The 19,192-nt window shown below is 50.4% G+C and overlaps 1 protein-coding gene across 10 annotated transcripts in view; it reads left to right on the forward strand.

Annotated features, from left to right (window-relative positions):
* The window catches only part of MCPH1 (microcephalin 1), a 220,651-nt gene extending 202,656 nt beyond the window's left edge, over positions 1-17,995 (forward strand). For 9 of the 10 annotated variants that reach the window (XM_043454468.1, XM_043454466.1, XM_043454467.1 and 6 more), the window contains 2 exons: positions 4,960-5,197; positions 17,678-17,995. In XM_043454468.1, the coding sequence (XP_043310403.1) occupies positions 4,960-5,197; positions 17,678-17,730 (291 nt within the window). In that variant the 3' untranslated portion in view covers positions 17,731-17,995. Of the gene's footprint in view, positions 1-4,959; positions 5,198-17,677 lie in introns of those variants that run through there. The other variant, XR_006266847.1, reaches the window with a different exon arrangement.
* The last annotated feature ends 1,197 nt before the right edge of the window (positions 17,996-19,192 follow it).

The following is a 19,192-nucleotide window of genomic DNA, read 5'->3' on the forward strand; positions in this document are numbered from 1 at the left end:
CAGAGACGCTCTGGCCCCTGCAGGCTCACAGGGGACACCTCTCAGAGCTGCCTGCGGAGAGCGTGTTGTCGCACCCAGCGTCCCTTCCATCAGGAGACACAGCTGGCTCTCCCACAGAGGTCGGCGGCCCCATCGAGGTCAGGCTTTTCTGCTAGATGATCCGAGACGAGGAACACAGTAAGCGTCCGTGGCAGGGACAACCCCCTCATAGAAACGTGCGGCTGCTTCTGAGACACCCTGCAGCCTCTCGCTGGCCCCACGGCCGCTCCGGGCTCTCCGAAGCGCCTTGGTTTCTGCTTCTCAAAGCACAGTGAGAAGGCTGGAGCTGTGAGGGGAGCCCCCTTGGACACCTGTCTGACGGGGGCAGAGGCCCCGCCCGGGCTGTTCTCACCCATCACTGAGGGAGCCGGCCGCTGCGTCAGGCCGTCTGCGTACTGCTCCGGACAGGGAGCCGGCCCAGTGTCCTGTCAGCCTGGAGCTCACGCAGGAGGGGAAGGAGGAGCTGGGACGATATGTTTACACTTGGGGTGGGGGGAGGACCTTTATTGGTGTTAAACAGGGCTCTGCTTTTGGACCCTTTCAAGCTGTTTTCCTCCACTTCACTGTCTCAGAGGCCTGCAGCTGGGCCAAAGCTGTCTTAAGCCTCAGACGGTCAGCTCCTCCACACCTGACGTTCCCATCCTCTTTGGAGTAGGCGAGGGCTTGGTCCTAGGGAGCATTCTGCATGGAACAGCTGTGGTGGAGGACTCCAGTCCTGAGCGGCTAGTGAGGGTCAGCTGGGGGTCCAGGCACCACGGGATGTGGAGGACATGCGGGGGATTGACCCCGGGTGGCAGAGACCTTTGACCTCACAGAGAGAGTGCATGCTCAGTCCCTTTAGCCGTGTCTGACTCTCTGGGACCCCGTCTGCAGCCTGCCAGGCCCCTCTGTCCATGGGGTCCCGCGGGCGGGAATGCTGGAGTGGGTTGCCGTGACCTCCTTCGGTGGGTCTTCCCAGCCCAGAGATGGAGCCCGTGTCTCCTGCTCTGAGTCACCTGGAAAGCTCCCCCCCGCCCCCCCGACAGACAGGTTGGCTTCTCATTATCATTTGAGAGACTTTCTGCCTAAAGATGGGCTTCCTTGATGGCCCAGTCAGTGGAGAGTCTGCCTGCAATGCAGAAGACCTGGGTTCGACTCCTGGGTCGGGAGGATCCCTTGGAGAGGGAAGTGGTAGCCCACTCCCGTGTCCTCGCCTGGGGAGTTCCATGGACGGAGGGGCCTGGCAGGCTGCAGTCCGTGGGGTCACGGGAGTCGGACACGACCGAGCGACCACACCACCACCACCACCACTGCCTAACGATGGTTTAACTTAGTTATACTAGCTCTTTTGCTATCATTAATAATCTGTTATAATCCATATAATAACCGTTACAGTCTGTAATCGTTCTGTGAGTCTCACGCTCTCTTTTGATGTCCTTGAGTGTCTGAATCAGAATGATTGGTTCTCAAGTCTTACTGTCAAGGATCCCAGAAAAGAGAAGCAATTCAAATTGCTCTTTGAAATGTTCGTCCCTTACAGTGTACATGTGTCTTCTGGGTTTCAGTTCTGAAACCTAGCTACAGAAATATAAGGAAGTACTCCAATGTGGCTATAAATACAAAACTTACTTGTTAGATGTTGGTGCAGCAGAGACACTGGAAGTTCAAGTTGACACTCTGCATCTACTCGGTATCGTAATGTTATCCGATCGGTCATAAAATCCTAGGAAAGGGGAGGACTATGCATCCGTTACATTTGGAATCTTAACATAGCTACATCCAACGTTCTCAGCAGATGGTCGTAGTTTTCCAAGTCAGCCTGCCCCTTGCAGCGTAATTTATGGAGTTGAAATATGGAAGAATGGTGGTTGGGATGGGGACTCAGTTAGAAGACAGGACAGTCTCTGGCTCTTGTCTTTTCCAAGCCCTGCCTCAGATTTATGATATTTTGTAAAGTGGATGTGCTAACTTGTTCAGTAGATATTTTTTTCAAACCTCTGCCACTGAAGTTCTAACACATTTATGGAAGTAGTTTGTGCTTTAAAAATGTAAAGAATAGTAAAGTTTATGAATGAAAGGCCTGCCTTCCGCCACCAGTCCTATCCCAAAGTCATCACCATTGGGCCTAACCCTGCCAGGCTGCTGGCTTTGCATAGGAACCTAGTCCCAGTTAACCAAGTGTATTAACACTGTTGGTGGACACTCAAAAGGTATTTAAAGTTACATGCTGTCACTGTGCTGTGATCACTGTTTAAAACCTGGAACATGATTCCTTTACGGTGTTGAGTTAGTTCCGGCTGTACAGTGAAACGAACCAGCTACAGGTGTACATGTCCCCCAGCTGTTGAACCTCCCTCCCACCCTGCCCCAGCCCACCCCTCTAGGTCGTCACAGCACCAGTCAGAAGAGGCTTGTTTTCCAAAGAGAATTTATAATACCCCGCATAATATGGACACAACGTATGTGTCCACAGACAAGGGGCTAAAGCCGTGGGATGTGTATACACACAATGGACTATTAGTCAGTCATGAGAAATAGAATCTTGCCATTTGCAATATCATGGATAGATCTAAGGGGTATTGTGCTAAGTGAAGTAAGTCATACAGAGAAAGAGAAATATCATGTGATAGCACTCATATATAGAAACTAACACAACAAATGAACAAACAGATCAAAACAGTGACGGAGGCATAGATAGAGAAAACAGACTGGTGGCCGCTAAAGGGGACGCTGTGGTGGGAGGGGGATCGGCGAGGTAAGCTGGGCCGGGGGGGGCGGGTGAAGAGGTACAAGCTTCCAGCTGCAAAATAAGTGAATCATGAGCATGAAATATACAGTTTTGGGAGGATGGTCAAAAACTATGTACTGTCTTTGTATGATAACAGATGGTAATGAGGCCTATCATGGTGATCATCTTGTAACATAAGAAAATATCAAATCACTATGCATACCCGGATCTAATATAAAATCAGTTATACTTCAATTAAAATTCAGAATACCTCTTAAAATTTTTTTGGGGGGTGGGGAGATTAAACTGAGCATATGGAGAGAAACAAAAGTTAGGAGGTTCCCCCCCCCGCCCCGACATTAAAAGGACAGAGGAGGACAGGGCCAGGTTTGGTCAGGCTACCAACTTAGAAGCCCTCATTGCCCAGGTCCACGCCGTTCCGTCTTCCCGCTTGGCTGTTCTCAGCCTCGGGAATCCAGGGTGTCCTGTGTTGACAGGACGAAGTTGCTCCTATAGTGAATGAGGAAAAGCCGCCCCCAGCAGCCCCGCCCTCAGGCCCCACTGGCCAGGCTCCAGCCCAGGCGTGACGCAGGCCTTTGTAAGGAGGGTCCCTGTGGTTGGCTGAGTCTTCCCCCCGCCCCTGGTGGGAAGGGGCGCCCACCTTGAACACCTGGCCCCGCAGATATCAGCACCCAGAAAACGACCGCGCTTCCCTGCTCCAGACGAAAAGACAGAGTGGACCTGAGCAACAGAAAACCTGGGAAAGGTGCCCTGACTTTGTTCCTTTGCTGTGTCAGTTCTCACCTCCTACAGCGAGCTTTGACAGCGTGTGACCACATCCAACTTGACGGAGGTTCTTGATCCCCAGCTGCAGGGCCGCGTGGCCCCGTGACTCACTGCATTTATGGGTCTTGGGCTTTCTTCTGCAGCTCAGCTCACAGTTAACCAAAGCAAATCTATTCCGCGTCGGTATCTTCATGTGCAAAATTAAAGAAGCCTCCCCCCCTTTCCTCCCAAGGATGTTGGGAGTAACTGACGGCATGAACGAAGGTACCACGCTGGTAGAATTGTCATTTGCCCTGTTAGTTACCGAGTCGAAGGGAAGATATAAAATGTGATGATTTATATCAGAGCTTATGGCAAAACTCAACCTTGGGGTAAGAAAAGAGAGTGACTCTATAGCCGAATTTAAATTTATCAGATTGGTTTCACTGATGATGGAGCCTTTTTCTTTTTTTCTTTTTTTGTAGTAGGATCTTCTTTTCCTAAAAATGAAAGCAGCATGAAAAGTGAGTGCAGGAACAGCTCTTTCTCGGGTTTTGCCGGAGTGCCAGACTGAGAGGGTATCCTCTGCTGCCTTCCTGCCTCGAGGTCAGCACTGGCCACCCCCTATTCTCTGGGCGCCAGGTGCCCCCTCCTATGAGGGGCACCTCCCTCTCCTCCCACAGACCTCCCATCAAAACCCTCAACTGCCCTGAGCCACAGATCTGTCCTCAGGGAAGTTCATGGGTTGAAGTTGTCAACCCTCACCACCTCCCTGGGGCTATCTGCGCATAGAGGAGTCTTTCTTTAATTGGTATTTAGCACTGTGTGTCAGAATAGAGGGGCCTCCCCGCCGCCCAGGGCCAGCCACTGACCCTGACCCGTCAGGGCAGGCCGAGGGTGGCCACGGCGGCTGTGAACCTGCAGGGTCTCCACACTGGTCCCCACCCACCTGGACGCAGCCCTCAGGACCCACCTGGCCCGCGGGCACACGGCCAGGACTCCAGTTTGCACTCTCCTGCAGACAGGCGGGGGTGGATGCAGCGGCTCAGCGCTGATGCCGCCCGCTGTGGGTGCCCTGAGCCAGGTGGAGGAGGTGGTCCCACACGGCGGGCACTCCAGGCGAGCTACCTGCCTCCATAGCCCTCCTATCACTCAGGACCCAGAGGCTGTCCGCCTGGCTCAACCAAACAGCTGATTGCTTTCCAATAATTTGGTTTAGAATCTGTAATAAATCAAAGGCCTAAACTTTTTTTTTTTTGGCTTGTAAATTTGCTTGGAGTTTTTGCTGCTACAGAAAATGTCATCTGCTCGTAAATGTTGTCATCACCACTGGATGCTCAGAACCCGTCGAGGACAGACAACCCAACCTCAGCCTGCTCTATTTCAGTCGGCCTGTTCTCAACAATGAAGAGGTCTGGAGTAACCCCCGCCCCCATCTCTCCCCACAGCTCTGCCGCCAGGAACGCCTGTCGTCCGCAGGGCAGTACCGCGGAACCCTGTTTGCCGACCAGCCGACCATGTTCATCTCCCCGGCCAGCAATCCCCCCAGAGCCAAGCTGGGGGAGCTGGTCGTGCTCTGCGGGGGTCGGGTCACGCAGGTCCCTCGCCAGGCCAGCATCTTCATCGGACCCTCCCCAGGAAGGAGGAAGGAGACGGTCAAATACCTGTCGGAAACATGGATCCTAGGTAAGCATCCGCATGCTGGTTCCTGGGTGGAGGGGAGGGGGGAGGCACCTTATGAAGTCAGAGCCACGGGGAGTGCCTCTGTCAGGGAGAGCCTCTGTCCTGCGGTCCTCGGGGTGACGGTTGGGGAGAGCATCAGGGTGGTGCACTTCTCACATCATCTGCGTTGAGGCCTGTGGTTAAAGAAAAAAAGTCGTGTGATTACCAGCTGTCACAGGACCACCTGTCCGTCCAGGTGAGCTCACGGGGACAAAGGAAGTCCTCTTAGACTTTTGCCACCGGCCCTCCTGGCTTGTGTGCAAGGCCCAGCCGGCCTGCCCCGGCCCCTGCAGCTCCCCGGACACCCACTGCCCCTGCCGGCCTGCCCCGGCCCCTGCAGCTTCCCGGATGCCCGCTGCCCCTGGCGGCAGCCTGACTCCCAGAAGCTCCACGGGACGCCCGCTGCCCCTGCGGTCCGCCCCGCCCCCTGCAGCTCCCCCGACGCCCGCTGCCCCTGCGGTCCGCCCCGCCCGCTGCAGCTCCCCCGACGCCCGCTGCCCCTGCGGTCCGCCCCGCCCCCTGCAGCCCCCCCGACGCCCGCTGCCCCTGCGGTCCGCCCCGCCCCCTGCAGCTCCCCCGACGCCCGCTGCCCCTGCGGTCCGCCCCGCCCCCTGCAGCCCCCCCGACGCCCGCTGCCCACACTTGCCTGTCCTCACGCTCACAGTGCTGTTTTACAGCAAAGCGCCTTTGGCTTTTATTTCCAAAAGCAGGTGTGGCGTGAATGTGATGCGTGTGTCGGCGTCAGTGTTGCTGTGTTGTGCAAACGCCCCCCGGGGATTCTGCGGGGGAGGCGGGGTCCCAGGTGAGCCCTGATCCTGGGCGGCTAGAGGCCGACCGTGGTGGCGGGGGCTCTGGGGGCCCCGGGGCACCCGGAAGAGGGGGCGGCGGAGCCGGCGGCGTGGGATGCAGTGGTGTGGGGGGCGGGGGTCCACTGGGGTTCAGCTCCACAGCTTCCTCCACTGCGTGTGGACGGCCACCTGTTGGTCCAGCTGCTGTAACTGGACCGCAGGCCGGGGGCTGAGACGGCAGGAAGGTGTCCTCGATCCTGGAGCTGGACATCTGATCATTGTCGGCGAGAATGGTTTCTCTCCCCTGCTTGTGGGGGCCGTCTTTCCCTGTGTCCTGGAGCTGGTCGTCCGTCGCTATGTCCGTGAGGCTGGTTTCTCTCCCCTGCTTGTGGGGGCCGTCTTTCCCTGTGTCCTGGAGCTGGCCGTCCGTCGCTGTGTCCGTGAGGCTGGTTTCTCTCCCCTGCTTGGGGGGCCACCTTTCCCTGTGTCCTGGAGCTGGCCGTCTGGTCAGTGTCGGCGAGGCTGGTTTCTCTCCCCTGCTCACAGGAGGCCGTCTTTGCCTGTGTCTTCACATGGCTATCCCTCGTGTCCTCATCTCCTCTTCTTCTGAGGACGCCAGTAACTGGATCAGGGCCCATTCTCATGACCTCATTTTAATTTAGTGACCTCTTCAAAGGCCCTTTTTCAAAACACAGTCCCATTCCGAGGCCCTGGAGGTTCAGGCTTCGACCTGTGGGCTTTGTGGAGGTTCACCCCCTGACATTGGATTACCCATCTCAGCACTTTTGGCCAAGATGTTCATGTGGCTTCTTAGATGTCTCCCTCTCCACCTAAGTTTCTTTCTCAGTCTTACTCCTGTTCACTTTCCTTGTCTCTAAACCCCAAACCCCTGGCTTCTCTCACCACTTCCTAGATGTTACTCTTCAACACCAGGATCGTCTTGGGGCCGCAGACCAGTACCCCCCGTCGGTCAGCTCAGCGGCAGCATTAAATTAGAAATAAAGTGCACGATAAATGTAATGTGCTTGAATCATCCCAAAACCACCCCCCCCACCAGTCTGTGGAAAAACTGTCTTCCGTGAAACTGGTCGCTGGTGCCAAAAAGGTCGGGGACTGCTGGTTTAACAGATTGGCAGAGACCGTGTTTGTTCCGGTGGCACTCATTTATAACAACCATGTTTATGACTGTCTTGTAAATGACCGATGGTCCTCCTTTGATACACAGTCTTTCACTTTCTGGTGCACAGTCATTTATCATTTGCCTGGAAACTAACTTCAAAACACCTATGGTTGTAGCTACAGTCCAGAAGCCAACAGAGGCTGTTTACTCGTTTCCACATGCCAAAAATACAACCTTCAAAACATCCTATGTTCTCAAACAGAGGTTTTGGTTTTGTTTCGTTTTGTTTTTAAGAAAAGTGCATGTATCAAAATGCCACCAACTGGAGACCAGAACTGAGCTTTGAAAAGAGTCTCCTTCAGCCAGTGGGATGGTGCACATGGTTGACATCAACAGGCACATCAATGGCTAGTCGTTCCAAAGCCTGTGGTCTTGCAGGGTCCGGAGGCTGGTCTGCACTCTTATTATTTCCAGGTTGGGGAACTTGGCCGGCCCCTTCCTGGTGCTGGTGCATTTCTGCACACACATTGCGCACGTGTCCGCCGCCTGCCTGGCTCCCCCGGGGGTCTGGCCACGTGGCCCCCCCTGCTGGCGGGTCTTCAGGAGGCAGACGCCTGCCTGCTTGAAGCCCGGATCGTCATGTCCACGGGCCCTCAGAGCTGAAGCTGCGGGCCCGCGTTTCTGTCCTTTCCTCTCCCATAACTCATGTCCTGTTTCTCATTTGTCACTGCCCACACCATCTGCGTGTGCCCTTGGCAACATCCGGGTATTGTGTGTCCTGGAATCCTTGGCTCTCCGCATGCTGAAATCCTCACCCATAACATCAGTCCCGCTGCCAGTGTGCACTGGGTCCTCGGGCTGTCTCCCCAGCCCCATCGTATGAGTGTTACATACTTGAAAAATATGTGTTCTGTTAGTGTGTATGCATCTCCCTCCAAATGGAGCTCCAGCTTTGTGCAGGTGAAGGAGATTTCATTTTGATGTCTCTCCACATATGCACAGACCTACAGAACACACAGTCGTCTAGATCATCGCCTCTTCTGTGTGTGTTAGTCGCTCAGTTGTGTCCGACCCTTTGTTAACCCGTGGACTGTACCCACCAGGCTCCTCTGTCCATGGGATTCCCCAGGCAAGAATACGTGAGTGGGTTGTCATGCCCTCCTCCAGGGCATCTTCCCGACCCAGAGATTGAACCCAGGTCTGTTGCATTGCAGGCTGATTCTTTATTCTCTTACCAAGTGCAAGTCACCTGGTTCTTTCTGGACCTAGTTTAGTTACTTCTGTACGTGACAGAGTAATAAACAGGATGATCGGAGCAGACAACAGAGGAGTGCAGACTCCCTCCCTCTGCAGGGGTCAGTGTTCAGGGCTGTGGGGCCCCAAGACTCACCGACACGTAGAAAAGTCTTTCCTGCTCCTTTGGCAGAGAAGCGTCTTCTCTTTTGAAGACTGTTCTCCTTCCCATTAGCTTTCACCATAAACACTTCCAGAGAATACTTTATTCTCAAAATGTTGTGGAATTAAAATTAAAACCATGTTAAAGCACCAACTTAAATGTCATTTTGTGATAAATTATGAAAAGCAGGACTCAAATTTTATCAACTAAATTTGTTCCAACTAGAATATCAGATGCTGTGTGAGCTAGAATCCCTGAGACTTAATTATTTTATTCAAACTGCTTTTAAACTCTTGAAAGCAGCTTTTCAGATTTGTAATTTGCCTTCCAAACCAAAGATTCTAAGGTTTTTTTTTTAAGTACCTTGCATTTATTCCTATATTCTATGGGGTCTTTGTTTTTGCAGGCCTAATACAGTCAAAGGCTTTCCTAGTGACTCAGATGGTAAAGAATCCGCCTGCCAATGCAGGAGACACGGGTTTGATCCCCAGGTCGGCAAGATCCTCTGGAGAAGGAAATGGCAACCCACTCCAGTATTCTTACCTGGGAAATCCCATGGAGAGAGGAGCCTGGCGGGCTACAGTCCATGGGGTCGCAGTGTATCGGACAAGTCGGAGCAACTAAACAGCACTGAGCAACGGAGTCGCACGGGCTGGACAAGCAGGAGGAAGGGGGGTGTTAGCATCACCCTCTCAGCAGAGGGAAGGTGGACACTTTCGCCGTGACCTCTGACGTCTGAGCACCGTGAGCCATCAGATAGGCCTTTTATCCCTTCATCGTATTTTAGAAACTGTGACCCAATGTTTTCTAGTGTTTTCTTAAAAAAAAAAAAAAAAACTCTCTCACCATCCTCCCGCTGCCTGGTGTTGCTGGCCTAGAACAGCGTGAACCTAAGCCATCTCCACCTCGGGCCGCACACGTGAAACCTAAGCCATGACTTAGTCACTTGCTCTGAGCAGAGCTCACATCGGCCGAGCCGCCTTCTGCTGCAGCCTCTGGACAGGTCCCGACTGTGTTCCCGAGCCGTTCCCCAGGGCCCGCTTTCCCTGAAACAGCAGCACACTTGGGCCAAGATTCTTGATGAATCATTCAACCAGAGGGGGAGTGGGGATTTCTGAGAGAGAGCACACTTGTGGAGCTTGAATACGTATGGAAATAAACAGGAAAACAAAACTCAGATTCCCGGCACCAGGAGGCAGAAAGTTACCTTTACCTGATCTTGGTACGACCGGTTACATTCTGAAGCACTTCCCAGGAGTTAGGCTCCCCGCACCCCCACAGTGCACCATTCCCATCTTACGGTCAAGAAAGAACAGTCTCGGGTCCCCGCTGGCGTGGGGGCTGGCAGGGGCCCACGGGGCGTCCATCGAGGGTCAGTGGCCGGAACTGTGGCCATTTTCCCCTCCTTTTATCCCCACCGGTCTTATCAGGTTGAGCTTGGCCTTTCTTATAAGACATTTCCAGTCTCAGGCTCCATTTCCAGTCTGGGCTACGTTCAAGTGATAAAACATACATTTTATGCTGTTGTGGGAACATAATGTAATAGTCTCAACAGCCTTGCCAAAAAAAAAGTCTCGCCTCGGCATGATTTCCTTATAACTTATAAAACAGCATTTGATTTGAATGTCTCCCCATGTCAGTGTTTTCAGGAAAAAGGTCCCTGATAGTGTGCGGCCTTGTACGTGCTAGCAGGATCTCCGCCCCCTCGGAGGACCGAGCGGAGAGCAGCCCAGAGCTGCACGCTCTGCATGGGGCGTTTGTTACAGCCCCGGACCGACGGTTTGCTGATCATGTCGAGTCCATCAAGGATCCTCGGAGCATCTCAGGCCACATCTCCGCTGCACAGATAAAGAACCAGATGTGGAGAGGTGGGGGCAGAAAGGCGAGGCGAGGAGAAAGGAGGCAGGTCGGCCTGAGCCTGCTCCCCGCCTTGGGGACCCTGAGCTCGGCCACCGTGCAGAAAGCACTGCAGAAGGCTACGGGGCAATTTCAGACCCTAAGATGAATTCTCTGTGTTCTGAGTTGGTCTCCAAATGCATGAAATATACCAGAACAGAATGAGTGAGAACTAAAACCAATTCATGAAATTTATCATTTCAACATCTCGTGTGTTTTAGGCTTTTTAAAAATATATTAATTGGTTTAAAAAGAAAATTAACTGCTAGCTGCAGTTTACAGTACCTTAACAGGTTTTAACAGTCATAAGTATAAATTAAAAGTACATAAATGTAAATTATGAGAATTTAAGCATTAGCCTTGAAAAGATTAAGAGTGTGCTCAGAAAGTGCATTTCTAAGCTCTCCCTTTAATGGTATTCATTGCTTAACCAGTAGTTCCAGATGATCATCTTTGAAATTTCCTAAACCGTCTCCCTGCCCACCCCCACCCACCAGCCACTTTATTACATTTACACCGACTGAACGCCCATCACTGGGCATGAACGTTATCTGTGATCTGAAGGCTAAAAAGCATGTTAAAGGCAAGTGGACAAACTGGGAAAGAGAAGACCCTTCTCTGTACCTTTCCAGCCAAGGCGCAGTCCTCAAGCCTCACTTTCAAAAAGAAAAAAGGCAGAAAGAGTAGACTGTATTTTATGCAGCATACCTAATCGCCAGCTGCGTATCGGCTCAGAACGGGAAGCGCTGTGAACAAGGTCGCCTCTCTGTGTCTGTCCCTGGAAATGTTGCCGTGTGAGGCATCAGGCCGCCTCTCACATGCCAGTGCTAAGCGCCGGGGCAGCGCCGGGTTCACGAGGCTGCCCTGTGCATGACCACAGACCCCCAACGCCCCCAGCTCAGGGGTGAGGGCTCACCCTGTGTCTTCGAGGGGCTGGGGCTTACAGAGCAAAAGAAACTTCACGGCTCAGTCTCCCAGTGTGATGCTGCCTGTAGGTCAGCCTGTTTTTGCCTGTAGTTGACAGCCTGCGGTTTTGTTGTTGTTAGATGTTAGGTTTTATGACTTTCACCACTGACTGCCAAGTGATGGAGCTCACGTATGGACTGAACTGTGTCCCCACAAAGTCGTGCGTGGAGTCCTGATCCCCAGCACCCAAGGCTGTGTCTGTGTGTGGAGACGGGGCCTGCAAAGAGGTGATTAAGGTGGAAGGAGGCTGTAAGTGTGGGCCCAAGTCCGCCTGGATCAGTGACCTCATAAGAAGGTGCGGGGACACCAGGGTGCAGCAGAGGAAAGGCCACATGAGGACAGAGAAGGGCAAGGCCTCGGGAGAAACCCAGCCCGCTGACGACAGCCAAAAGGTGGGCACAGCCAGGTGTCCACGGGCAGATGATGGTAACAAACTGTGATGTAGACACACAGCAGAATGTTATCCGGCCCTAAGAAGGAAGGCTGTTCTGAAACCTGCAGCAACATGAGCGGACCTTGAAGACACTGCATTCAAGTGAAATAAGCCAGTCACAAAAAGACAGATGCCATGTAATTCTGCATCTATGAGTTACCCAAGGATAAGCAAATTCATAGGGACAGAATACAGAGGTTGATTCAGTCTGGAAGGAGGGGGGAAAGGAATGGGGAGTTACTGTTTAATGAACGCAAAGATTATGTTTGTGATCGTAAGAAACTTCTGGACCCGGGCAGTGGTCATGGTGGCACAGTATTGTGAATGTACTTAATGCCGCTGAACTATACACTTAAAACGGTTTAAATGGTAACTTTCAGCTCATGTCTGTCTGACCACAAAAAATCATTACCACCTCCCCCTAGATAGTTTTAACAAAAGTTTTACCAAACATCTCAAATTACTGCAGGAAAAAATGAAAAGAAGCTATTTCATCTCATTTTACAAGACTAACCCAAACTCATTTGTGAAGATGGATGTAAAAATCCAAAGTAAAATATTGGCAAATTAAATTTAGCAGTATGTTAAGAAACATATAATCAGGTAAGGTTTAACTGAAGAATGTAGAAACAAATATCATTAAATCTTTTCTTCTAGTCCATTGAATGTTCTCAGCAGACGTTGAAAAGCGTTAGAGAAAATCCAGTACCTACTCATGATTAAAAACAATTAGGAATAAGAGAACTTTCCTAAACGATAAAGAGTATAACAAAAAGTACAACATATTTGCCTATGATACAGTATATACATAGAAAAATTGAAGAGAGTCAAGAAATGGTTATAATCAATTCAGCAAGATTCTTAAAATACACTTACTAAAATCATTAGCATTTCCATGCCCAGGAATAGATATAAAATGTAATAGAAAAAATTGTGAACTCAAGCCTAGCCCTGTGATATCTTTTCTCTCACATTTCTTGGGTGGAAAGGAAAAGTTGGCATGCTAGGAATAAACTAGACAGCCTTGTCTAAGACAGCACAAATTCATATTGTACCCTTGGTTAAGTATCAGATAAGTGAGCATCTCTACCCCAATATCAGAGCAGAAAAAAAGATTGAAACCTGCTAGGTTAGACTGTCTCCTTCAGATCCTCTGCACGGCATCAGGTCATTCACTCATCCAGTTGGTGTTTGTTGAGCATCTTCCATGTGCCAAGCATGTTCTTGGCACTCCTGGAATAGCAGGTGACAAGGCAGATACAGCCCTTGCTCTTTGGGGGCTTACAGTCTAAAGACGACAGACAACATTTTCTAAAATCCTGGTGGTGATAAATACTATGAAGAAAACAGGTTGTGAATGTGGAGAGAGACAGTGAGCTGGGCTCATCGCCAAGGCCAGATGGGCTTATGTGGCGCTAAGGGAACAGTTAGGGTCAGGGTAAGAGGTGGGCAGAGGCCGTGGATCCAGGGGATGACAGGGAGGAGACGGCGGAGCCTGGAGCCCATAGGTTGCGTGGACAGCAGTCAGCTGTGTGGTTTTTGTTCTAAGAATGAGCAGAAGTCACCAGAGGATTTTAAGAAAGGGAAATGGGCTCTGAGACATATTTTTAAAGAGAAGCAGAGAGTGACCTGAGGCTCTTACAGAGATTCAGGTGATCAGTGATGGTGGTTAGGACCAGGGTAATAGTCATGGAGGTGATGTGAAGCTGTCAGATGTTAAATAAAAGTGCTGAGTCCAACTGCACCCTCTGGCAAGTTGGACGCTGTGCTGTGTGAGGACAGAGAAGATGGGGAGGGGAGTCCTAGACTTGGATTCCGAACACCCGGGAGAACAGTGAGGGCCTAGAACTCAGGATCCATGGAGAAGCAGAGAAGGGCCTGGCTTGTGCAGAAGAGGAAACAGCAGGTTAAGAGGGGACAGATGCTTGGTGTGGGTCCAGAGAGAAGCACGGGCCGGGCTCAGCATCAGAAAGGACTTGGCGACCGTCAGCAACCATCAGGGACCCTCGCTCTGCTCAGCAGAGAGAAGAAAGTATCGCGTGAAAGTGTTACTCGGTCAGTTGTGTCGAGCTCTGCAACCCCATGGACTGTAGCCCACCAGGCTCCTCTCTCCATGGAATTCTGCAGGCAAGAATACTGCAACAGGTTGCCATTCACTTCTCCAGGGGATTTTTCCCAACCCAGGGATCGAACCCACGTCTCCTGTATTGCAGGCAGACTCTTTACCATCTGAACCACCAGGGAAGCCCTGCAGAGTCACGAGCTGACCCCTTATGCACAGATACCGGCTGCACAGACACTGCTGTTTGCCAGCCCTAAAATTCATGGCTCGTTTTGTCAAGATAAAGCTCCCAGCCAGGGCCCTGAGGGGCCCCAAACTCTACACACAGGACCACATCTGGTTGTTGGCAACCGGAGTCTTAGTTCAATAAAGTGACTTATCCATCCCACCCTTAAAAAAAAGAAAAAGCGTTGGCGGCATGTTGATTCAACATCCCAACCACACGACCACACAGAAGCACGGCCAGTGAACTTGAACGTGTGCAGATAATGTGTGCCAAGACCTGCGAGATAGCTCTGCTGAAAACAAACAAACAAAACCTGGGTTTCTTTCTTTCCAATTGCAATTTCATGGGAGCCGCTCGTGTACAATCTGTCTCCCTCTAGGCTGGCGGGGACTGGCACTGTGCTAACATGTGTCTTGTGGTCACGTTTTATGGGGTGTTAGACGATCGTACATCTGACATGACATTGGAATTTGGGGACGTGGCCGTCTTCGGATGCCAAATGAACTTGGACAGAAATCCCTCTCCCCGGGTGTGTTTACAGTCAGGAACATGGGGCTGGGAGGCGCCCCCTGGACGTGGCTGGCCTGGCGCTCAGCCGCTCCTTGAGTGCCCTCCTGCCCCCAACGCACACGCCACCACGCGCCCCTCATCCCTGTTTGGAGGTCCAGGGGTGAACCCCTCGGGCAGCACCGTCCCAGAGGGCAGAGAGGTTAGCCACGGACTTTTTGTGGCTTCTGTTTTATCTGAATTTAAAACTGGATCCTTCTCCGGCCAATATTTTTTTGCCTGCCAAACTAGATGGACGGATATGTAGAGTGACACCTGATTTCATGGTCAAGGAAATCCAACAGCAGAGAAATACATAAAATCCCCAAATCCAACTACCCTTCCCTAAAGTAGTTACACTACAGACAAAGCTGTCTCTTTCAGGTTTAACATGTATTTACATAGAAATAAATGTATATAAACACATGTATTGAGGGTTTGTTCTCGGTAAATGGAGAATCTCACATTCATGAGCTTTTATCCAACTCTGGGTCTAGGAGATCCTTCCATTTTGATGCAATTGCTTCATTCTTTTTAACCATCAGAGGTGCTGTGATTAATTTGTACACTCCTTACGATTTGATATTTGGAATTATTTCCACTATTTCTGCTGTTGTAAACTCTGTGTGTGTGTGTGTTCTAGTTGGAGTGATTCTAATTCAATTTTAAGAGGTCGTCTTAAGCTCTAGTTGGTCTGCCCAATCCCAGACAGGAGCATTTTTGATTCATAGATGGGGAATTACTGAACCCTGGGGTCTGTGTCCTTTAAATTTTGATGCACACAGCTTCGCTAGGTTGCACTCTAACAGTACTTTGATATTCCTATTTCCCACACCCTCACCAGTTCCAGACTTGAACCATGCTTTCAGTATCTGGGGACCTCGTTACCTAATGTGTATGCTAATTACTGAGTTCCTCGTGAGCACCGAGCGGGGACTTGGCTGCTCTTGCCCCCTGCCTTCTTTTACATCAGGCTGTTTCTCTTTTCCACATTGCTTTACACTGATTGTTTAATGTGAACTCTAACCTTCTGTGATAAATATAAAATCCTCTCAACTTGTCTATCTTTATTTATATGGTGTTTTCTGTGGGTTTTCGTTTTTAATTATGATTCTGGATGAAATCAAATACCTCTGTTCCTCCACAGCACCTAAACTGAGGTTTCACTTAGAAAGCTTTCCCTGCCCCGAGCTTTACCCTAGTCTCCCGTCTCTATTAATGCTCTTATAGTCTTTTAATGTTTAGAGCATTAATCCATCTGTATTTATTGTGGGATATAAGGAATCATCTCATCTCTTTAATAACTTATCATTCTTCACTGATTTTTTTTTTTTTTTTTTTTTTGGCATGCGGGATCTTAATTCCCCGAGCAGGGAAGCATGGAGTCCTAACCACTGGACTGTCAGGGAATTTTCTCCATTGGTTTGTAATGCCACCTTGAATCATTTCTTCAACTCCCATATATGCATGGGTCAGTTTTTGGATTTTGTTCTTGTCCACTGATCTATTTATCTGTTCTGTGCTAATTATATACTGGATTTTTAGATTAGGTAGGAAAGAGCATCATCCTATTTGCAGTCTTCTCTGGCTTTCAAAAATGACATCCTAAAAAAAAAAAAATGACATCCTGTCAGAAATCAATGTAAAAAATAGAATCAATGGGGTTTTTACAACCTGGAAGAAAATATGGCTGGATTTTTGTATTACAAAGTCTAGGGAAGCCTTTGTACCTGTGATTCAAAGTACAAATGCAATAAGACTGGTATAATTTTAATATATAAGTAAAAACTTCTATAAGAAAAGTTAAAAGGCAAGTAACAAACTGAGAGAAAGTATATGCAATACATATCATGAATAAAGGACTAACATTAAAATATAAGTCATAATAACCCCTAATTGTATTGTGGAGAGGACTATGGTGTGTGTGATATCAATGATAATTGTTACAGTTCCACTGTATATATTAATTACACTTATATAATGTGTATGATCTATATAACAAATATTAATGATCCCCCCTTCTGGGATTCAGTTCCCAGCTCAGACCGCCTTTGCGGCCGTGCATTCATTCTGGAGGGCTGTGATTAAATTCCGGGGCACTGCCTTGAGCTACAACTAAGATGAGCTGTTTTTTCCTCCTGTTTTTTGTCTGTTTTGTTTTGTTTTGTTTTTCTTTTAGTCATAAAATAAACCCATTTTTTCTGCTTTGTATCTCAAAACCGTCACAGCTTTCCATGTTCTATTGGTCATCATCCTGACCTCTTAAAGTCCTTCAGACACAGTTGTTCACCCACTGGATAATGTTGCCGTCAATAAGTTAACTTTGTCAGTGAGTCAGCACTGACCACCCACCGCACGCCTCTCTCATCCTAACAGCAGCAGAAGGGCTGGGGGCAGTCAGCTCTCCGGTGTTGAGAGCACCAGGCTGCTGGAGCCGGCTGCAGGCCCACCTGTGCCGGCCGCCTCTCCTGCAGCCGGGGCTGGTCCTGGGCCAGGGCAGGTCCTGTGGTTCTCTAAAAACAGTTAGTTATGCTCTGCCCTGTACCAGGGTGTACTTGCCGTAGCAAGATGAGAATTTGCGTCTCCCATGTCATGGACTGTCCACTGGAACGTTCCACCATGAAGGGCATGTCCAAGTGTGCTGCATCCAAGACGACATGTGGATGCCGAGCGTTTGAAATGTGGCTGGTGCAGCTGAGGAGCTGAACTCTTCATTTCACTTTATCTTATTCTGCTTCACTGTAAATAGGCACGTGTGGACCATGAAGCCCAGGACCACTGAAGATTTTAAATACGTTTTGTGTATCTATGATAAGGTTGGAAGAGGAAATGGCCACCCACTCCAGTATCCTTGTCTGGAGAAGACCGTGGACAGAGGAGCCTGGCAGGCTACAGTCCATGGGGTCGCAGACAGTTGGCCACAACTGAGCGACTAACACTACCGCTGTGATAAGATGTTTGTCTTGCCGAATGCAGGCCATTATCAGTGCTAACCGCTTCTCTCCCTCTAGATTCGATCAGTCAGCACAAGGTCTGTGCCTCTGAGAACCACCTGCTGCCGTGATGAGGACGCCTCTCAGCCCACCGCTCGTCCTCGGCCATGAAAGGATGCCTTCGTATGTCATCACGTTTGGGCACGTGTGCGGTGTATGAAGAAGCGCCTTCGTGTGGCTTTCTGACGTCTGAGTGTGTGTCTCAGAGAAGTACTGACCCTCCCCTGTTGGGCCTTTTCTATATAAACCCAGTCTGTGGTCCCGGAGATGATCATAATTAAGTCCCAGGATTTGTCATTGAAGCACTGTACTGTTAAATAAAGGCTGGAAATTAAATTCTGTTTATTGCTGAGAACAAAGGAAACCTCCCCCACTCCTGCACCAAGTCTCTTGGTTATCATCTGCTAGGTATGAAGGATGCTGGTCCATTATCACAGTTACACCTTAGGTCCCTGAGATTCCTTTCAAAGTAATTAATGAGGACAGGTGTCAGGAGCTGTAGTTAATGATTGTTGGCACAATGGAAGTAGCCCTGGCTTCTGCGAGCCTAGTTTCTGGTGAGGAATGCATCACCCACCACAGACCAGGGTCTCCGCCGGCCTCCAGGATGCCCGCCGTCCCCTGGAGGAAATGGGGATTCAGGATGACTCCTACACACACAGCCGCTCAGCTTGTCTCGGAGAGAAACGCTCAACATAGCGAGGCTGCAGATGCTGCATGATGCCCTCATGCTTCTCTCCCCTCATGGTACTCATCTCAGCTGCGATTTCTACCTCAAATAAACATCGTGTGCATGCATGCTAAGTTGCTCTGAGTGACCCTATGGACTGTAGCCCCCTCGGACTTCTCTGTCCATGGGGTTCTCCAGGCAAGAGGACTGGAGTGGGTTGCCATTCCCTTCTCCCGGAGAATCTTCCCAACCCAGGAATTGAACCCACATCTCTCATGTCTCCTGCACTGGCAAGCAGGTTCTTTACCACTAGTGCGACCTGGGAAGCCCCAAATAGATATCAAGTCTCAGCAGATAAAATGGATCTACTTCTAGAATAAACCTTAGAGAAAGGCAGCAACAACGCACATGGAAATAATGAAGTGTTTTCTCTTGATGTAAACACAGCGTATGCCCCAAGCCCCTCTTAACACTACTGCCCAGCAACCTTGAGCCTCAGCACCGCCCCGCAGGCCTGGGTCCTTCCCCCCACTGCATCCGCCCTGTTTCACAATGTCGTACACTGCATCCTGGGCTTGGCTACTTTGGGGCTCAGGTATCAGTACTTTGGCAGAGCTCCCCTGACACCAGCAGTTGCTGGCAGCTGACCAAACGTGTGCTGACTCCCGGTGGGGACAGCCACGGAGCACTCCATCCCCTAGCCATGGGGCACAGAGGGCCACCCAGACAACGTGTCCGCCCAGGCCCGCATCCTAACAGCAGAGCCCTGGTCCCTGATGCTGTCCGCCAGCAGCCACTTGATTCTCTTTCTAAAAGCTGTCTCTTAGAAGGTCACTTGTCTGTGCCAGGATTTCCACTAAGCG

Source organism: Cervus canadensis, chromosome 31, assembly GCF_019320065.1.
Source record: "Cervus canadensis isolate Bull #8, Minnesota chromosome 31, ASM1932006v1, whole genome shotgun sequence".
NCBI lineage: Eukaryota > Metazoa > Chordata > Mammalia > Artiodactyla > Cervidae > Cervus > Cervus canadensis.